General features: G+C 39.5%; 1 protein-coding gene across 3 annotated transcripts; it reads left to right on the top strand.

The window, feature by feature from the left end:
* Positions 1–31: 31 nt before the first annotated feature.
* Positions 32–18,240, top strand: ZDHHC13 (zinc finger DHHC-type palmitoyltransferase 13). 3 transcript variants are annotated; one of them, XM_064452871.1, is made up of 17 exons: positions 32–148; positions 903–1,045; positions 1,490–1,612; positions 2,068–2,145; positions 3,399–3,543; positions 4,871–4,935; positions 5,602–5,764; positions 6,806–6,931; positions 7,257–7,390; positions 8,192–8,294; positions 11,051–11,173; positions 12,250–12,312; positions 12,687–12,780; positions 14,169–14,252; positions 15,645–15,802; positions 17,207–17,304; positions 18,033–18,240. In XM_064452871.1, exons 1-17 carry the CDS (start codon positions 128–130, stop codon positions 18,166–18,168), a joined length of 1,857 nt encoding a protein of 618 aa, XP_064308941.1. In that variant the 5' UTR covers positions 32–127; the 3' UTR covers positions 18,169–18,240. The 3 variants fall into 3 exon arrangements, with proteins under 3 accessions (XP_064308941.1, XP_064308942.1, XP_064308940.1); XM_064452872.1 differs by lacking the exon at positions 32–148 and adding an exon at positions 172–194; XM_064452870.1 differs by lacking the exon at positions 32–148 and adding an exon at positions 736–759.
* Positions 18,241–18,480: the final 240 nt, after the last annotated feature.

Genomic DNA, 18,480 nt, shown 5'->3' with positions numbered 1-18,480 from the left:
CCCGGGCCGGGGACGGGTGCGTGCCCGCCCCGGCCCGCCCCGGGCCCGGCCCCGCCGCCTGCCGGAGCCGGTAACCAGGAAGCGGGAGCAGGAAGCTGCGGCGGTCGCCGAGCTCCGGGCGGGGAGGATGGCGAGCGGCGGCCCGGCGGTGAGGGGAGCCCGGGCGCGGCGGCCGGGGAGCGGCGGGAAGGAGGGTGGGTGCTGAGGAGGCGGCTCTGCCCTCGGTCCGCCCGGCCGCGGCGAGGTGCCCGGGCCCGCCGTGCCGCCCCTCGGGGCCCCGTGAGGCGGCGGGCGGGAAGGCGGCTGGAGCCGGGGAGGGGCGGCGGGCCGGGACGCGGCCCTGGCTGCCGGCCGGATCCCCTCGGGACGAGCTCGGAGGCGGGCGGGCGGCCGCTGGGCTGCCCCGGGCTGGGCTCTCCCCGCGGCGGCGGCGGCGGGCTCCGGCTCCCGGCGGCTCCGTTCGGCCGCGGAAGGAGGCCCCTGTCCTGCCGGGCGGGCGCCTTCCCTGGGGCCTGGCGGCTGGTGTTGAGCCCGGCCGGCCCTGGGCCTCCCGAGCCCGCCCGTGCGTGTCGGATTCTCCTCAAGGACGCTGTCATTTCTGGGGTAGCGGCGCTGCTGTGGGCGAGGGCGTCCGGAGCCCGCTCTGCGAGGTGTCAGCGCCATCCTAATTCGGCCTCATGGACCTGAACCCTCTCCCCTCAGCCCTCCCTGAGCCAGCCCGTGTCCCTGCACCGAATGCAAGGATTAGTCTCTTTTCAGGTGGTTTTAACTGTGCTTTGAATTCACTTTCTTATTTGTATTAACGCAACTTAAGAAGTATAGCGCGTGCAAGTGGTAAGGAGGGAGGTGTAGCGTACAGCACAGAAATAACATTTGTTGATAGATGCGTTGTCAACCAACAGTGTAAAAACCATTGCCATGGGCCTCATGGACCCCATATGCACAACTGCCATAGCGCCCGCAGGGATAAAGACCTACCGGTGCTGACGGGACCGTACCCAATTGTTGAAGACCCTAGCACCTGTGACATCGTCAAGGCTACGCAGTAAGTACATGTTCTGTGTGTGCAAAAATCACAGAATCATTAAGGTTGGAAAAGACCTCTAGGATCATCGAGTCCAACCGTCAACCCAATGCTACCATCCCTCCTAAATTATGAAATAGATGGGAGTGTCCCCAAACGTGAGTCAGGTTGGATAGTTTTACAGTGGAAAATTTTCCAGTTTCATTTTCTCCCCATAGTAAAAGAATCCCCATAGAAAAAAATCATGTAAAGGTGCTAGTGTAAATATTTTTATCATAAACAATGGTATCTCAACCAGGTTTGTTTTGTTAGGTAGGAAATTTTACTCGACAGGGCTCAGCCTGACTCTTTTTGAAAAGCTTTCATCAAATGTAGGGTGGAATTTGCTCAAGTATGTGGCTGTCTCTAAACTGGAGTATACCTGATGAATGATAAGTAAATCAATGTGGTTTTCTCTCATTTAAGGTATGGAATAGTAGAGCGATGCAAAGAACTGGTAGAGGCAGGATACGATGTTCGGCAACCAGACAAAGAAAATGTAACTCTTCTTCACTGGGCGGCGATAAACAACAGACAGGAGCTGGTTAAGTAAGCTCTAGAGTCCTTGGGAAAGTAATACAAGCATTCTGCCACTGTTATTTATAATCACTATGTGGCTATTATACTTCAAAACAAAGGGAACAGGCTGCTTGAGAAGAAAAGCATAAAATACAAATCTTAACCCAATTACCTTTGTGAAAATGTCACTGAAATGTAAAGTTACCGTGGTTTCTTTATGTTTGAAATCATGTAATACATGAAATCATTAGATTTTCCTGGGTTTGGTTTGGTTTGTTTAACAAAGATTAAAGCTGATTTTATAGGTGCCTTGCTAGTTGTTGTATTTTCCCTTTTGTTTCATTTTCTCAAAACAGCATCTTTGTTGCAAAAATACTCTTTTTTTAATTATGAGCTATTTTCTACTAGAGCTATCTTGTCCTTAGTATAATGTTTTAATATTTTATTACGTCTCTTTTTAATTGTATTGCATTGCTGTTATACAGATATTATATCTCCAAAGGCGCAATAGTGGATCAGCTAGGTGGAGATTTGAATTCAACTCCCCTTCACTGGGCCATCAGGTATGCTGCTTGCAACTACTCATTGTAAATCTGGTAGTATTAAGTGAAGCTACGTACGTAATTACTTAAGTTGTACGTTGTGTAGTACAGCAGTGGTCATCTTAAACCAAATTCTGTGGTATGTTTATTTTTCTACCGTATAAGGAATTTCACTGCATGTCCATAACAATGCTGAAATCTGTTCTCTGATTCCTGGCAACCTTGCAGGCCACAGAGTTGTGTTCAGTGTCTGTGTTTTAGTCACTCGGACTTGCGTTTTGAAACTTTCCCTAGGGATGAAACAGTGCTGTTAAGACTTTGCCTCATAAGCCCTGCCTTACTGGGCAAGGAAGACTTGGCTGTGTCAGGTCGCTGAAGTTAGAGTTTGGTGCTTATTAGGGCACAGTTTAAGTCTGAAAAACTTGTGGGCACAGTTCCCTCGGACATCAGCCTGTCTCACCAGTATGCTCTCAGTTGTTTTAGCTTCTGCACTAGATTCCCGTGGTGTGCTCTCATAAGACTCAGCGCTGCCAGTGCTGAGCTATAAAGCACAAGCATGTAGTGGTAGGACCAGTTTAAGACATTGCTCAGAGGCGCATGGAGAGGTGTTTGAGCTTGTCCCAGTGGCCCTAGCTTTTCCTCTTGGGCTCCTTATAGCTGCCACCACAAATGTGCAGTGTCTCTTCCTGGGCAACAGTAGCTGTTGCTGCTTGTGTGTGTTTAATGCCTCTTTGGGTCTGCTCTTTCTACATCTACATCTGCTCTAGACTACATCTGTTCAACCTGATACAGTTTAAAGTCATACAACTTTGGCTTCTATGACATGACTTCAGTAAAATGATGAACAGAGCAAAGCGCTGCTTCTCTGGAAAAACCATAACTTTAAGTAATTATTCTGGGATAACTTCTCAGACTGCGAATTCTCATGCTGGAAGATCGGTGCTTTCTTCTGGATGATCTTAGTCTGCTGCCAAAAAAAGTTAGATACTTCTTCTGAGAAAGACTGCTCGCAGGAGTAATTACTATAGGATAACCATTGTATTCTAAACTGACAGTTTGCCTTAGGCTGACTGTATAAGTTATATATTTAATATAATTCTCTGATATAAACTTTTAATTAAAAAAGAAGTAATTTCCTGAATAAAAACACAAGAATCTGAAAGGACATTTTTTTTTTTTGCAGGGTTATCTGTGGGAATTATTAAGGCAATACTTTCATCAGTATTTCCGTCTTTTTTGTCATCTCTGTAGTTTCTTTTCCTATATCATTACAGACAAGGACACCTACCTATGGTCATGTTATTGTTGAAATGTGGGGCGGATCCCAGTCTTATTGATGGGGAAGGATTCAGCAGCATTCACTTAGCGGTGCTGTTTCAACACATGCCCATTGTAGCTTACCTCATATCAAAGGGCCAGGTACGTTGTTGATGTCCCACGTATTGTTTTCTACTCACTAGCAGCTGCCTGTGTGTACAATACATTTCAGAATTAACTGTTTTGTTTTCTAGATGATAAGCAGGCATTTGGCAACTACTTCCCTGTACCATAAGTTCAGAGAAACTTAGATTATTTATATGCGTGTGTGTGTGTATATATATATATATGTATATTTGGGGTTATTTTTAATACTCCCCTGTTCTTGTCATCCCCACACATGCACATTCACATACAGTTCAGAGTGTTTAAGGAGAGTTGTTCAGGCTCTGCAGATTTGGAGTGCTGTATAAATAACAACTGGCTTTTAAACCTGAGAACAAAAGGCAGTATATGACATATATATGTCATGAAGTATTTACTATCTAATTACGATTTTGTAACTAATGATCTGTGCAATTGTCCATCAGTTGAAGCGTGCAGAATAGATGATCAGACTAGGTCTGAAATTTTTATTAGAATTTTCTATATTTTATGCAATTTTATGTTGTATCCGCTCTAGTTGATGTCTGCGTAGCTTACGTCTGAAGTAAGCAGAATTAATGACTAGTGTAACAATTTTCTAATAAAAATGAGAGGAGAGTTCTCATATCATCTAGACTGCTTCTTTGAAACACTGAGTATTTAGATTTAAAGATCTGTAAGTTTATTTCCTTTCTCATAGAGCTCTCTTTAGTAGAGTAACTGATTTCTGGAATGTAGGTATAGATGGTATATATCACAAGCATTCTGAAGTTTTTAGCCCACCTATCGTCTACTAAAAAGTCCAAGAGTTTAAGCATTTAAGTAAATGTGCTCTGACGTAATGATGGGTGGAGATCGGGAGAAGGAAACCTTCATTGTGAAGAAGGAGGAAGAAAATTTGGTAATGCGAGTTAGATGTTTAAATAACGATGTCTTGAGGTGCATAATCAATGAATCATTTTTTATTGTTCTAATAAACCAGTTTTACTTACTCAGGCATTCTGTTACGTACCTCTCTTTATACAAGGAAGAAGGTTAACATTGCTTCACAAGGTTGTTTTATTTATAGTATTTTTGCACAAAAGAGGACGAGAAATGTGGTTAGCATGGTTTCTTTAAAAATATCGTTAGTGGAGACTCAGCATGTTCTGAAAGGGATGACACACAAGACTCATAGAGGGGTGGGGGGGATGTTTAAATGAGCATTGGCTTCTTGGCTGGTAGAATTTGGTTCCTTTCCACTACTGCGGTGAAGCTAAGCCAGTTGTATAGCTCTGAATCTGACCATCTAACTCCATTTCCTGAAATCACTGGTAATCACATGCTTGTTATCTTTTATACTTAGAACATAGACACAACAGACTTCAATGGGCAAACACCTTTAATGTTAGCAGCGCAGAAAGTGATTGGGTAAGTAGTAAATAACTTAAGAATAATCTGTTTTGTTGTACCCAAGAAGCGGTGAGGTGATTGCTGTTCTTTTTCTGAATTTTTTGTTAAACTGGCATTCCTTTCCATTTTGGTTGTACTAAAACAGGCAGTATTTCACAGATCAAGAGTTATGAAGTAGCTAATTGGATATAGCGAAGAGAGTCAAAAGAACTTCTAAAAGAAGTTTAGGTTCGTGGCTGAACTGTCTGCAGCGTTGTTGTGCTTTCCCAGAAATGAAAATAAGTGGAGGTGGATGCAGTAAAATACATTTAGAATAAATAAAATGTGGAGATGTATGCTTATACATGGTGTTGTAGAAAGATACAGTCGTGTATATACCTCATAGTTGTTAAAATGGTAAGATAACGTAGTCTGGAGAAAAACCCCTCAGGACAGGTCCTGAATTAGAAATCTGTATAAACTACATTACCACCTGCAATCATCTCTCAGTCTATACAAATTATCTTTATCATCTAAATTACGAATTATCCTTTACAGTTGATGAGCTTGTTCTGAGACAAGGCATTGTGTATCTGCTGTTATTTCACAGAAGGGAAGAGTGGTTTTTATAAGTTGTTCTAAAGTTTCATCTCCAGTGTAGATTATCTTCTGTTTGTTAACTTTTACACTTTTATTTTCATCTAGACCAGAACCCACAAGGTTTCTTTTAAAGTTTAAACCCTCTCTCAATGCTGTAGACAATGTTCAAAAGAATACTGCACTGCATTGGGCAATAACATCAGGAAATGTTAATGCAGTGGATCTGTTGCTGGAAGCTGGTGCCAGCCTGGATGTAAAAAATATCAAGGTACAATTTCTTTCATGATATTTCATGCCATGTGGCATGCATGTGTAAAATGAATGTAAAGAAAAATCTGAGTCCTCTCCACTTTGGATATCCTTTGCAACAGGGGTCAATTAAGAGCACGCGTTCTTAGTCTTTCCCAAAGGGAGTGAGCACCTTCCTTGCGGTGTGGCTCACAGTATGAATGCTGAGATTTTTTGCAACGTTTGTTTAATAAACAGCCAAGCCTTTCAGTTGCTTTGAACGTAATTGTGCTCTTTGCAGATTTTCCCCCTGCCCCCCCCCTTTTTTTTTCCTTTGGTGTTTTTGTTTTGTTTTCTTAAAAATTGGCTGTTTTCTACCTCACAACATTGTCATGAGGACTAATGACTTAGTCCAGATTTTTAAAAACGAAAATGTCTTGGTGTTCAGTGAGACTCTAAGACTTGAAAGAGATGTGTGTGTCATCCGGTGCAAACCAGTGTTTGGCAATGCCTGGTTGTAGGTTCAAAAGGGCTGGTCGTATATGAAAGTCATTATCCTAATACTTGTAAAAACTGATAGTGAGAAGTATAAATGTTGAAAGCATCAATTCCTGTGACTGTATAGATATGTTTGCACAACGTAGTTGTCCAGGGTGTGTGTATGAAGCTGTGGAGCTTTTCCATCTGCTGCTTTTTTTTCTTTTAAATTCATATGTGTGACTTAGGATATTGCTGTTTGGTTTTAAAACCTTAACATAAACAAGAAGCCTTCCCTTTCAGTAAGCATGTAATATTCTAGCAGGCAGTTTACCGTTTCAGGTTATTGGAGACACTCCAACAAATAACTCAAATGGATGCAGTCTGGTTGCAAGAATCAGTTTTTAGAACTAGAAAGCAGTGGATTAAGCATGTTTAAACTCTGAATTTAGCTTATCATTGCCTTAAAAAGAAAGGAGGGATGGGGCTGAGAAGTAATTGCCCAGTTATTCCTGTTTTAGCTCTATTTATGTCCTGCTTCTGTTAAAAAGAAAAGCATGTATGTGTTAAGTGCATAAATAACTAAACATTTCTGTTGTTAAAGGGAGAGACACCTCTTGACCTTGCTTATCAGAGTCTGAATCGCTTCATGGTTCATATGGTAAAAGAAGAAGAAAGAATGAGAAGCAGAAGAAATAACAGATTACTGAAAATAATAGAGAAATATGAGGTAATTTCCCAAGTAATAACTAATGGAAATAAAGCTACAGCACCCTGTGTTCAGAATAGTATGAAACTTAACTCTTTGCTAACATGAGGATCTTCTAAAGCTTGGGACGTTGGGTGCACAAAAATGAAATTCTTTAAAGCATGTAGCAGTGGTTTGGTTGGGGTTTTTTGTGTCATTCACCCCACACACTTTTGACGTATTGATGTGTCACCTTGTCTTATCTACCCTGAGTCTTTCAGCATTTGCTATCACACTAACTGAATACTTTTGAAGTAAGTCCTGCTTGAATACTTTGTTCTAATTTTAACAATAATCATTTTAATAGCTCTTCCTGCTGTTGGCATCTATCTTGACAATGATGTGGGCCATAGGATACATAATGAATTTAAGTTCTGATTCCTGGCTTTTGAAAGGAGGCCTGCTTGTCTTCCTGCTGTTTGGGATGGCTCTGTTTGTGAGGTTTGTGGCTTTTTATCTCTGTGTTTAATTGTTACAGACACCATATAAGGTATCTAATGCAGTATTCTTTTCAGAGTTTGGTTTCACTTAGCATGAAAGATGCACTGCAGCCATTTCTGAGGAGGTGTGTGAAGGATTTAAATATATGTACTTTTTTGAATGACTGTAGAAATCGAATGTCTTCAGGTGTGCAAAATAATAGTTTTTCATAATGGAAAGACTTGGGGGGCGGGGAAAGCAAACCCCCAAAACCTAAAGTGTTTAAGCAGTCTGTTAGCTGATTTTAAATGACAGAGAGTGTTATTGAAAGTCTGCATCTGGTAGACACTGAGATATCCATGACAGTGCTCAAAAATATGCTTTATCTCAACTTTTCCTTCTTTATTTCTGACACAGAATGAGTTCTAATGAACTATTTCCTCCCCTTTTGTTCCCCAGACCTCCAGTGTTATCCTAAGCTGTTTCACAGGTTTCCTGCTTTCTTCAACAGTTCCTGCAACATTAATTGAAACGGCAATGCTATCAGTGTCAAATGGGCAGAGATTGCAGCTTTAACCCAGTGTTACAATATAATATTCGGGTGGAACAGAGCACTCTTCAGTTTCATTTTTGCATTGTTAATCCCCTACGCATCTGGCTACAGAACGCTTTTGAGTGACAATTCTTGATTGCTTTGAGAGACTTGAAGTATACTTTGTGTGTGAAAGTTTTTAAAATAACAAAACAGATGATTTATACTCTATGGAGTTACAGTTTAAATATATTCTTTAAAAATAATTTTTTCTTTTAATATTTCTTCAGGCAATTTGTGGGGCTCAAGAATCTGAGGTATCTTCCCACAGCATTTCTGCTAAGTTCAGTTTTTTGGATGTCTGTGACCTGGTTTATCTGGTTCCTGCCTAATATCCTTTATACTCAAGAAATGCAATAGGACTCTCCTTGCAGTTCCTAATAAATCTAGGCCTGGTCATGCAGGTAGTAATGAGCAGTCCCAGACAATTCCACGTGACTGTTAATGGCTGGTAAGATTGGTTTACTTCCATTGGGCAGGGGTGAGATAACTCTAGGTTCAATTTAAAGTTATATGCAGACTAAAAATCTGTACCTTCTTTTATCTTTAGCAGATATTTGTGTCCAATTCAGACCTATTTCTTATGTTACTGGAATATCAAAGTGAGGATGCCTTTGTTACAAATGTAACTGACTCTGTTAACATCTCCATGTGACTCTCTAATCTTCCTCACTGAGACTCTCATACAGTAATGTATTTTGACATGTGGTATAACCAGATAACACATGCATTAATAATAATTTTCAAAGCATCTCTTGTCTCTAAAATGGCAAGGATCAGACAGTTAGTGGTATTCGTGCTTCTGCTTTTAAAAACACCACCACCATCCCCCCCCCCAAAAAAAAAACAAGGAACAAATTTTTTCATGTCCCTCCAAAAGAGATATTCCAGTCTCCTATCTATCTTTACTCACAGAGTGCGCTGCATCCTTAGTGTACAGTGGATTAATTTCTACCTGTCATTTACTTTCTTCGGAGAGGCTTTGCACTGCTAAGTACAAGAATGCTTTAGTAGTTTACACTCACTTTTTAGTGCCCTGCTCTTTCGTACACAGGAGGCATCTATTTATTTATCGATTAAGTTTTGTGAAAAGGCCTTCAGGGAGATACTTAGAACTGTAAATAATTTTATACTAAACCAGCTAGAATATATTGCTACACAATTTTAATTAATTTTTAATTACTTCATCCTTTAAGTGGCATTTTCTTTTCTACTGTTCCCAATTAAGATGTCCTTAATAGAATTACCGGGATTAACTTCGATGAACTGATCAAGTGTATTCCCGCTGGGGATACACGCATATGCTTGTCTAAATGAAAATCATGTTATGCAGTGTTGCGTTGTGAAGTTTTAAGGGTTTTTTGGTGTCATTTAAATTAAAAGCAAAAAAATTCCAACGATAGGGGTTTGAGTCAGACACTGTGCTGAAGACGGTGAGCGTAGCAATACTCCTGAAGGCTTAACCATAGCTTGGTGAGGTGGGCAAGTGGATAGTTTTCCATTTCACTGTCCAACCGTTTTCCTCATGAAAAGGTTTTCCTTCTGGAACTTGTCACAGATCTGAGTGTTATAAAAGTGTTCATTAGTTTAGTTACCTGTATTTATGTCTGTCAAAGTGTTCCTCTAGACTGAGTGAAAATCCAGCCATCCTAATTAAGGACTTCTCTTGGCTCCAAAAATACAATAGGAGTGCAAATAGGCCAGTAACGTCCACAAGAAATGCGCCATCATTTTGACTTCTGTGAGTGCACCCTGCAATTGGACTGTAACAAACACAGCTCTAAGTCTGGTAATATACAGTGGCAATATTCATAAGTTATCATCTTGATTTTCATTAGAGCGATTTGCAGTGGTGTTAGTTTGTAAGGCAAAACAACCTTGAGGTTGCAGTACTTGATTTAAAAGAGTTATTCCTGCTCTGCAGTTTATATAGGGGCTGAACAGTCACTGGAGATGGAATCCAGGCATGGGCTCGCTGGCGGCTCCTTGGTGGCATCAGGGACTGTTCTTTAGCAGCCCAGGCTCTCAAGTTTGATGCTTGAATGTAACTGGTATGAAACTTGCCCTGCTCCACATTCCTCTGTTGCTGTATAGAGAGTTAATATTGATGTGGTTTTTTTCCCCCTTTCAACTGACATACAGATGTTTTTAGTCTAGAGTGTAAAAATATGTTCCTAATGACCGTATATCCTCCCTCACGTATAATGATAATTTGTCTGCTAGAGAAGCTGCAGCAAATAACGATATATAAAAAGTACTGAATTTAAGTCTATTTCTCTGGAGCTCATGAGAGATTAATTCCCTCCATATAATGTAAATACAACAGTCAGCCACTGCGTAAAAGCAAACAGTATGCAAGAAGTAAAATGTCCAATTAGACCAGAAATTATGTTATTTCATAGTCCTGGATTTTCTAGTATATTTTTGAGGAAGAAGGCTTCCCAATAGCTGTCCTGTTACCTACAGAAGTGTTTAGCAGTGTGTGCTTGGGTTTTTTTGAGTGACAAAGTAGTTTCGGGATGACTTCCAGTTGCATTTTTCTGTCCAAATTTATTGAGTTGTTTTAGCTGAGACAAACAAGAGGGCAAGATGTAGAAAACAGTCTGAGTAAGAGCCTGTTCAGTGACGAGGGGTGTGTGCAGCAGTCAAACAAATCTCACAGCTGCTGGAAGCTTAATAACTATGTATGTCTGATTGGTATTGTTTAGATACAATAGAAAAACTTCAGAGGGAAATAAGAAATTTTACATTCATTTTACATCTGTTTACATTCATTTTACATCTGTTAAATATTCAAAGGCAAAAGTCTGCACTCTGCTAGTGAGGATGACAGGGACCTATACTGTGATGCAGGTCTATACAGTTGTAAAAGTCTTCTCCGGCACTCAGACTAGACAGAATATTCAGCTTCTCGGATATGATGGCCTCTGAAGGACAGAGAGGATCCTACTATAAAAATGCAAGTCATTCTTTTCCTTTTTATGTGTTGCTTGTAAAATAACATAAACTAATTTTAGATTATTTGCTTTGTTTGACAAGTAGCGGTAATACATGGTATGAGAATATATTCCTTAACCTGAATATTACATGTAACAGATACAATTTTTGAAATCACTGCCATGTTCAGTGCAGTGGGTCTTCTTTATTACTTCTATAAAACTTGGAGAACTGATCCTGGATATATTAAGACTTCAGAAAAAGAAAGAAAAGAAGTAGGTGATTTTGTACAAACAAATGGGAGGGGAGGGCTAACCTGGTGCAACGCTTACCTACTTCTCGTTGATTTGTTTGTTGGCACATGCAGCTTTGTTTAACTTGAAAGCAGTGAAATACACTTTGTTCTTTTAAGAGTTTTTAGTTCTGTCATTGAACAACATAGATTGTAGATAGTGTTTCCTACTACTGCTTGTTTCCTTATCCTCATCTTCCTGCCGTAATTTCCTTGCTTCCATCTTCTCATTGAAATGTGAGAAACTTCGTACAGACCCACAGCAGTGATGTTTTCTGTGATATAAATTCACATAGAACTTCACTTCATAAATAGCAGTTATGTATGGTTTCCACTCCAGTTGTCTAAGGTTAGAAGGAGATATTCACAGCGCTTTCCTACAATTCTCCATGCTCGTTAGATATACCAAAGGCTAGAAATGGCTTGAATTTTCTCAGTTGCTTTGAAGACGTGTACAATGGTTTGGGTTTTGTGCTTAAGCATCATGTAAATCCCTTGCTATTTCCCAGCTCTGTTTTAGAATGGCAGAAAGAAATCATGGCCTACCAATCAGTGGAGAATTTAGTAGTTTGGTCTCCCCAGCCTGTGGATTAAGGAAAGCATTTTGCTTGTGATGTCTTTGCTCTCCATGAGGTGCTATTTCTTCAGGTTGCCAGGGAGAATAAACTGCAATTTTAGCTTGTTGCTGCAGGACTAGTAAATGCTGTCCATCTAGTGCTCATAAAGGAACAGTAGAGGAGCTCCGCATCTCTGTCAAGTCTGGCTGACTAGATGAGAGGCACCTGGTACCTTAATACCATCTCATTTTAAATAATATTTCGTTCACATTATTGGGTAATTTTGGCAACATGGAGATACTTCTCCAAATGGGTGAAGTTGCATTAGTCTTTGCTGTTTTGTGTTTCTCATGGACCTTTTTAAATAAATAGCAAGTTCTTATAACTCCCGGTGCTTGGCATTCAAAATGCTTATGAACTGCAAAAGGCCTAATGTGAAGATCTTCATAGATCCCCCTGAAAATGTGATACAAATGCAAGCGCAAACTGCTTTGTCTTTCAGAACATTGTAGCTCTTGCAGAAGCAGGTTGCTTGGACTTCAGAACATTTTGCACGTCGTGTCTTGTAAGTGAGGCTTTGGTGTTTGTTTTTTTCAACCTGGCTTCTACTCAATACTGCTATAAAAACTTGTTCCTCATTGCTTGGTGCAAGTGTTACATGCGTGGTTTGTTATATAGTACTTAGATCTCTTTTTTGCTTTTATGGTGACAAAATTGATGCTTTGAGTCCTTGGACTCTAATCTTAATGAAATAATAATTATTTCCATCTCTCCTTTTGTAAAATTAAGCTGTATAGTTCTCATTTACTTTCTGTGTTGTGAGGTCTGTTACACAGAAATTGTACAAAATGTGATGGTGCCCATGAGATGATTCTCTAAACTTTGAGCAAAATAGATGCTTTTGCTATGACTATGTTCTTTTCCTTCATCCTCAACTAGGTAAGGAAGCCTTTGAGATCCATGCATTGCATTGCTTGTGATTCATGTGTAGCCAGATACGATCAGCATTCTCTGTGGATTGGACAGTGCATAGGTGAGAGCATTTGTTTTATCAAATTTGAAAACACCACTTTAAAAATAAGTTGCAGAAGTAACATTTATCTCCTTAGAGAGAGAGCGCACCTGATAGATGAATACACAGTTGATCCTGAAAGGCTTACTGATAGGTGCGAGAGGAAAATTAGATGGCAGAGAGAAAGGCAACTAAAATTATTAAAGGGATATAGCTGTCACTGTAAGAGGAGAGACCAAAAAGTCTGGGACTCCTTTTAAGAGAAGGAGGAACAGGGGGTATGATCGAGACTTTTTTTAAAAAAAAAAAAAGCAGTGAAGATGGTGCCAAAGTGAATGCAGAACTGTTGTTCGCCAAACACATCATACTGGGACTAGTGGAGGCTCAGTCAGAATAGCATGGGATTTTAAATTGGTAAAGAAAAAATGCCTGTACGTGCTAGGTAGGGAAATTTTGGAGCTTGCTGCTGTAAGGCTTTGGAGACACAGGCGGTATCAGAAGGTTCAGAAAGAGCAGACAAATTTTTGGTCAGCGTGTCCAAAAGCAGGTACTAAAAGAACTAGACAAGTACGCACGGTCTGACGTTTTAATGCGGTAGCTGTGGATGAGGAGAATGAACTCTAGGATGTGGCCAGGCTTGCGTGTCCTCCTGAACTGATGCTGCCTGTTGTCGCTGTTAGAGGCAGCGAAGCGGGGCAGCTGGACCACTGAGATAACCCCGTGTCTTGTGTTCTTCGAGAAACTCCCTCTTCCTTTCTGTCTCATTACTGGTGATGTTCAAGATAGAAAGATTAGAGGTTTACATCTGTAGCAATGTATTTTTAGCATATTCTTTTGCCAATAGCTTTTTTTCAATGTTAAATATTTGGAGATGTTTTTATGGTGTGTGCTATTTACAAGGTGGTGAGATATCCTTCTGATGTATTGTTTCAAAGTTTTGAGCAATACTGATTGTAATTTAAAGAAAAGTAATTGTGTATCTTCATGTAACAGTTCTTCTGACAGAAGTCCAGGGTTTTTTATGTGTATGTTTGCAATTCTGAAGCACACAAAGGTCAAACAATTAAATTGAATAGCTTAGATTTTTCAGTCTCATGAGACAACTGTACTGTGCACAGGGAGAGCTGTGGTTGCGTAGTTAGCCCTCACCTAGCTAAGAGAGCTGAAGGCGTGCTCTGAAGAAGAGACAAATCCCGGTTGACTTTGAGAACTAATTCTGTTGTATAAATTGGGATGGCTTACAGGAGAAAATTGAGAAGGGGATCAGCCTTGTCAAAGTCTCTTGGAGACAGCAGAGGTAATAGTAAGGAGTGGTTTTGATTCTTTTTATTCCTGTTAATTTAAGGGGAAATACAAATCCTACTGAATTTTAAAATGTCAACTTTTTTTTTTCCTTCCCTCAAATTCAGGCATTGGGAACCATCGTTACTACCTACTGTTCCTGTCTTTCCTAATTGTGACTGGTCTCTGGCTGCTTTATGGAACTGTTCTGTGTATGTATCTGTTGAATTTATTTTAATTTACATTTCAAGGATGCGTTTGTATGGTCTTTATTTTTCAGCATTTCGTTTCCAGCAAGTGTAATTATACCTGCACAAACGATACGATATTTCAGCGGCGATGTCATCTTGGAATTCTGATTTAAATGAAAATACATGATATCTGAGTCTTTGGTCAAATATCTCCTTACCTATTTGTTGAGTAAGAAGAAAGAATCAGCTGTAGTGGGATGTCCATTAGAAAATACAGTATCAGAACATATTTTTGTTAGAGATGAAGTAGGGAAGCCATGTGGAGGAAGGTCAGGGTTCAGGTTCTAGTCTGGATACCCTTTACAGTAATAGAAAATAAGTTTGTAACTACATTATTGCAAAGGCTTTATTGAGTTTTGTTATTCGGAAATATCCGTATCGGACACTTCCAAAAGTTTCTTTTTGTTTTTAATGTAGTGATAACTTTGAAAAGAAGAGAACTATATATGTCATTAATAAATCCAAACTGTTACTTTGGAAAATTAAGACATTTCTTGGAGGAGAGAGGAGAGCCCTATAATGCAGTACCTGAGGATGAATTAGCACTAACCTTTTAAATAAAAAGTAGAGGGAGTTAATTTTATTTTATATTGCTTCACATTATATTAAAATGAGTCAATATTCAATGTAGATTGAAGCAAACCAGCTGTGGCAGTGGAGGACACAGGGTGTGAACATGAGTTGCTTTTCTGTGTTTCAGTGTGGTCTTATGTGTGCAAAGAGCATATGATATTCTGTATTTCCTGTGTGTGAAGGAACACTGGAGGAAAACCTCTTTGTTGTTCTGCTGACATAGAGGCAAAAAAAAGTTGCTCTGCTTTTAGTCTGGGGTTTGGGGTTTTATTTTTAATAGGTTAAATACTTATGTGGTAGGCTTTAAGTTTCTCTTAAGAAATTTACAGAAGATGGACATTCCTGTTTACGTCTATTCAATAGTCGTAAAATGCCGCTTTCAGTATTTCATGTCACCATCACGTTGCCTTTGTTGATGATGGTGTGTAAGATAAATGATAAATTCTTGTCCTAAAATTACAAATAAGGATGAAGCAAAATTTCAGAATTGTCAAAGTCTTGACAACGAGAGATGATGACTTATTTCAGTATCATATAAAAGTATGTAGCCAGTGCCTTGAACGTTTCTTCTGTGGATTATGAACACGTAAAGTAAAGATTATGCAGCCAGAATAGCAAGCAGTCACATACCTATGTGGGTGCTTTTAAGTAGGAACACAATATATTAAACATAGTATTTCTAGAGCATATCGCTATGTAATATTTATTTCATGCAAATAATCTTTTTTACAGTTCTTAAGTGGCCTAAAAACATAATAAACTGATTATGTATCTTGTCAGATTGGTCAAACCATTGTGCAACAAGTTATCATCAAGATGGAGCGTGGACGTACTTCACCCAGATAATGCGTTGTTCTCCGTGGGTTTCCTACATCTTTGCAGTAGCCTGTTTTCATACTGTATGGGCGTCATTGTGGCTAACTGTTCAGCTTTCTCAGGTATTATTTTGCTTCAGTTTAGGCTCCTCTCTTAGAGTCATCATATTAAAGCTTCTCCCTAGATGATTTGCTCCCATAAAAACTTTGTGCCTGCTATCCTTGACTAATTAACGTCACATCTAGGTCCTTTTCTTAAATCTCAGGACAGTCCTTTTAAGTTTCATGGGTAGTTGTGCACTAAGCATCCCCATGCTAAAAGTAGGATCACAGTCTGCAAAACGTTCCTATAACCGAGTTCTGGGTTTCCCACTCATCAAAAACTCCAAACCTAAAAAAAAGATGTATGCAAAGGCAAGAAACTTGTTTGACTAACAGAACTGGTATTACTACCCCAAAAGAGGCACAAAAGCTCAATGGCATAATCAGTGCTGATATGGAAATTCTACAGCAGAGCATCATTAGACTGTATTAAATCCTATCGCTGCAATAAAAACATATGACCTGGATTTTATCCTGATGAGGACTGTCAAATTTCTTGTTTATGTTTTTCTCGGAGAGCTTAGCTATGCAACCAGGATGGAGAAAAGCTGTCTCAAAACATCTAGGAAACAGCTTGTTTAGCAGCTTCTAGAAAAGCTGTGTCATCTGAATATGCATTAAGCATACTGAGCTGAAGACATGGTTTACATCTTGTGGATTTTTTTTTAAAAAAAAACATTTTTAAAATGTGTACTGCTAGATTTCTGTAGTGTCCATGACACTGAGATACCATCCTGGAGAAAAAAGGACCTACGTAGAATATTTACAGTTAACTACTGTGTTTTGTACACAGTACTTTGTAAATGTACCGCTTCATGATATTGAGCGTGTCATTCAGCAAAGCAACCTCGCAGCTGTTTGTAAGGACTTGTAAGATTTATGTTGATTTAAAAAAAAAAAAAAAAAGGAAAAGGAATAAGTAAGCAAAACTGTGAAACCCCCTAATAAATCTCCTTGTGAAACTCGGTGAACGAAGACGTCAAATCAAGGAAATGAAAAAGTTTCTGTGGAGCCTCTGACATCTACTTCATCATTTTTGCTAAGCTACTTTGTCTTTTTTAGGGGGATCTTTTTCTACTAATTTGTGTGGTAGAATATAGAAAAAAAATATGAGGAGATAGGTGCTTAACTGCTATAGATCATCTACAGACAGCTGTAAAAGTACAGTCTTTACAGTCATCCCAACTAAGCTTGCCTTCTTGGTGGAAACATTAATGTTACAGCTTGCTGGGTTCTGTTTTAGTCCAAGTGACATTTGAAAACATACTTTTCAGTCATTAGTTATGGCAGCACTTACTTATGTGGTAGATCAGGCCCACCTCCTTCCCCCCTCTCCCCCTTCTCAGTGACGTCTTTTGGTATCGCCAGAATTCTAATTTGTGATGTTCATGTTTTAACCATTACTTACATTTTCTCTTTCGTAAGATTGCATTCTTGGGATTGACCTCGCATGAGAGAATGAACCTCCTGATGCAGAGAAAATCTTCTAAGCATCCTGTTTCACTCAGGAGAACTCCATACAAGTGAGTATTAATGAATAGTGTGTTTTAAGCACATACTTTTTCAGTACAGATTTGCTTGACTACTTCGTAAACGCAAAAGAGTGGTGTTCTGTGGATGTGCTAGTCATGCCTGTTATGAGTTGGGTTAAGAGGAAATGGATCTCATTTTCCTTGCGGAGAACTTCCTTTGCCCTAGGAAATAAACAGCCAGCATAAGAGCTCCTGGGGCTCTTTCTGCACGGCTGTGTATATCGGAAGAAGGTGTGCCAAATCAGTCCATAGCTCTAATCAGCAGATGCTCTTTTGGGGGTGAGGGAGGGTTTTCCTTTAATTTGTTCTTCAACCTCTGTGCCTGTCCTGTAGGTTCAGAAAGAGAATTAAGGTGTGAACTTGCCCCTTTCTGACCTTTTCTACAGTATTTAGCTCAACAGAGAAACTCGTACTAAGGTCTCCCTGTTATACTAGAAGTCTGTATTTCCTCGTGTGTGTTAGCAGATGAGATCTTACTAAGTACTAACTTAAATACTTGAGTCCAAGTTAATCTGCTCTCACTCTTAAATGTAATACAGGTTGTAAAAGTTCAACAAAGGAGTAATGCTCAATAGAGAACTGTTCTTATGTTTCTTCTCCGAGAGCTGTCTTCACTGACAGCTTTGTATCTTAAGTACTGTCTTATGGTGAATGTGTATTTCTGATGCCTGCAGTCGTCTTTTCTTAGGTTTATTAATGGATATTTCTCTCATTTTCAGTCTTGGATGCTTCCAGAATCTTGCAGACTTTTTTCAGTGCAGTTGCTTTGGTATGTTCAAACCCAATGTAGTTGACTGGACCAAGCAATACAACCTTTTTCATCTGGGAAAGGAGAAAAATGTTCGTTCTGTATGAAGTTTTCCTTAATTTCTGAAGCTGTTGACCTGAAAGCTAAATAAAACTGGTTATTTTGTTAATTTTTACAAATTCTTCTGAAGTTGCTTCTTTTTATTTTTATTATTGTTTCGAATATTAAACCTATCTTGCATCAGCTACAGCAGGTTTGTATACGGAACAATCGCTGTGTGTCTGGGTATCTATAGGTTGAGCTGCAACTATCTGAAATTTTATGTGATGAGGTGACACTAAGGATATATTTTTTAAAGGTAGTTTTTTACGGCAGAATTTCAAAACCATGTTGGTACCCTTTGCTTAGTTTTGCAGATA

Source organism: Phalacrocorax carbo, chromosome 5 (assembly GCF_963921805.1).
Source record: "Phalacrocorax carbo chromosome 5, bPhaCar2.1, whole genome shotgun sequence".
NCBI lineage: Eukaryota > Metazoa > Chordata > Aves > Suliformes > Phalacrocoracidae > Phalacrocorax > Phalacrocorax carbo.
The sequence above is the reverse complement of the archived record's forward strand: the minus strand, read 5'-3'. Positions and strand labels throughout refer to the sequence as shown.

Excerpts from the sequence above, each read along its gene's own strand:
- ZDHHC13 (XM_064452870.1), top strand. The coding sequence starts at position 736 with ATGCAAGGATTAGTCTCTTTTCAG. Across the intron at positions 1,613-2,067 it reads AACAGACAGGAGCTGGTTAA|ATATTATATCTCCAAAGGCG; the intron begins GTAAGCTCTAGA and ends GCTGTTATACAG. Across the intron at positions 12,313-12,686 it reads CATTTTGCACGTCGTGTCTT|GTAAGGAAGCCTTTGAGATC; the intron begins GTAAGTGAGGCT and ends ATCCTCAACTAG.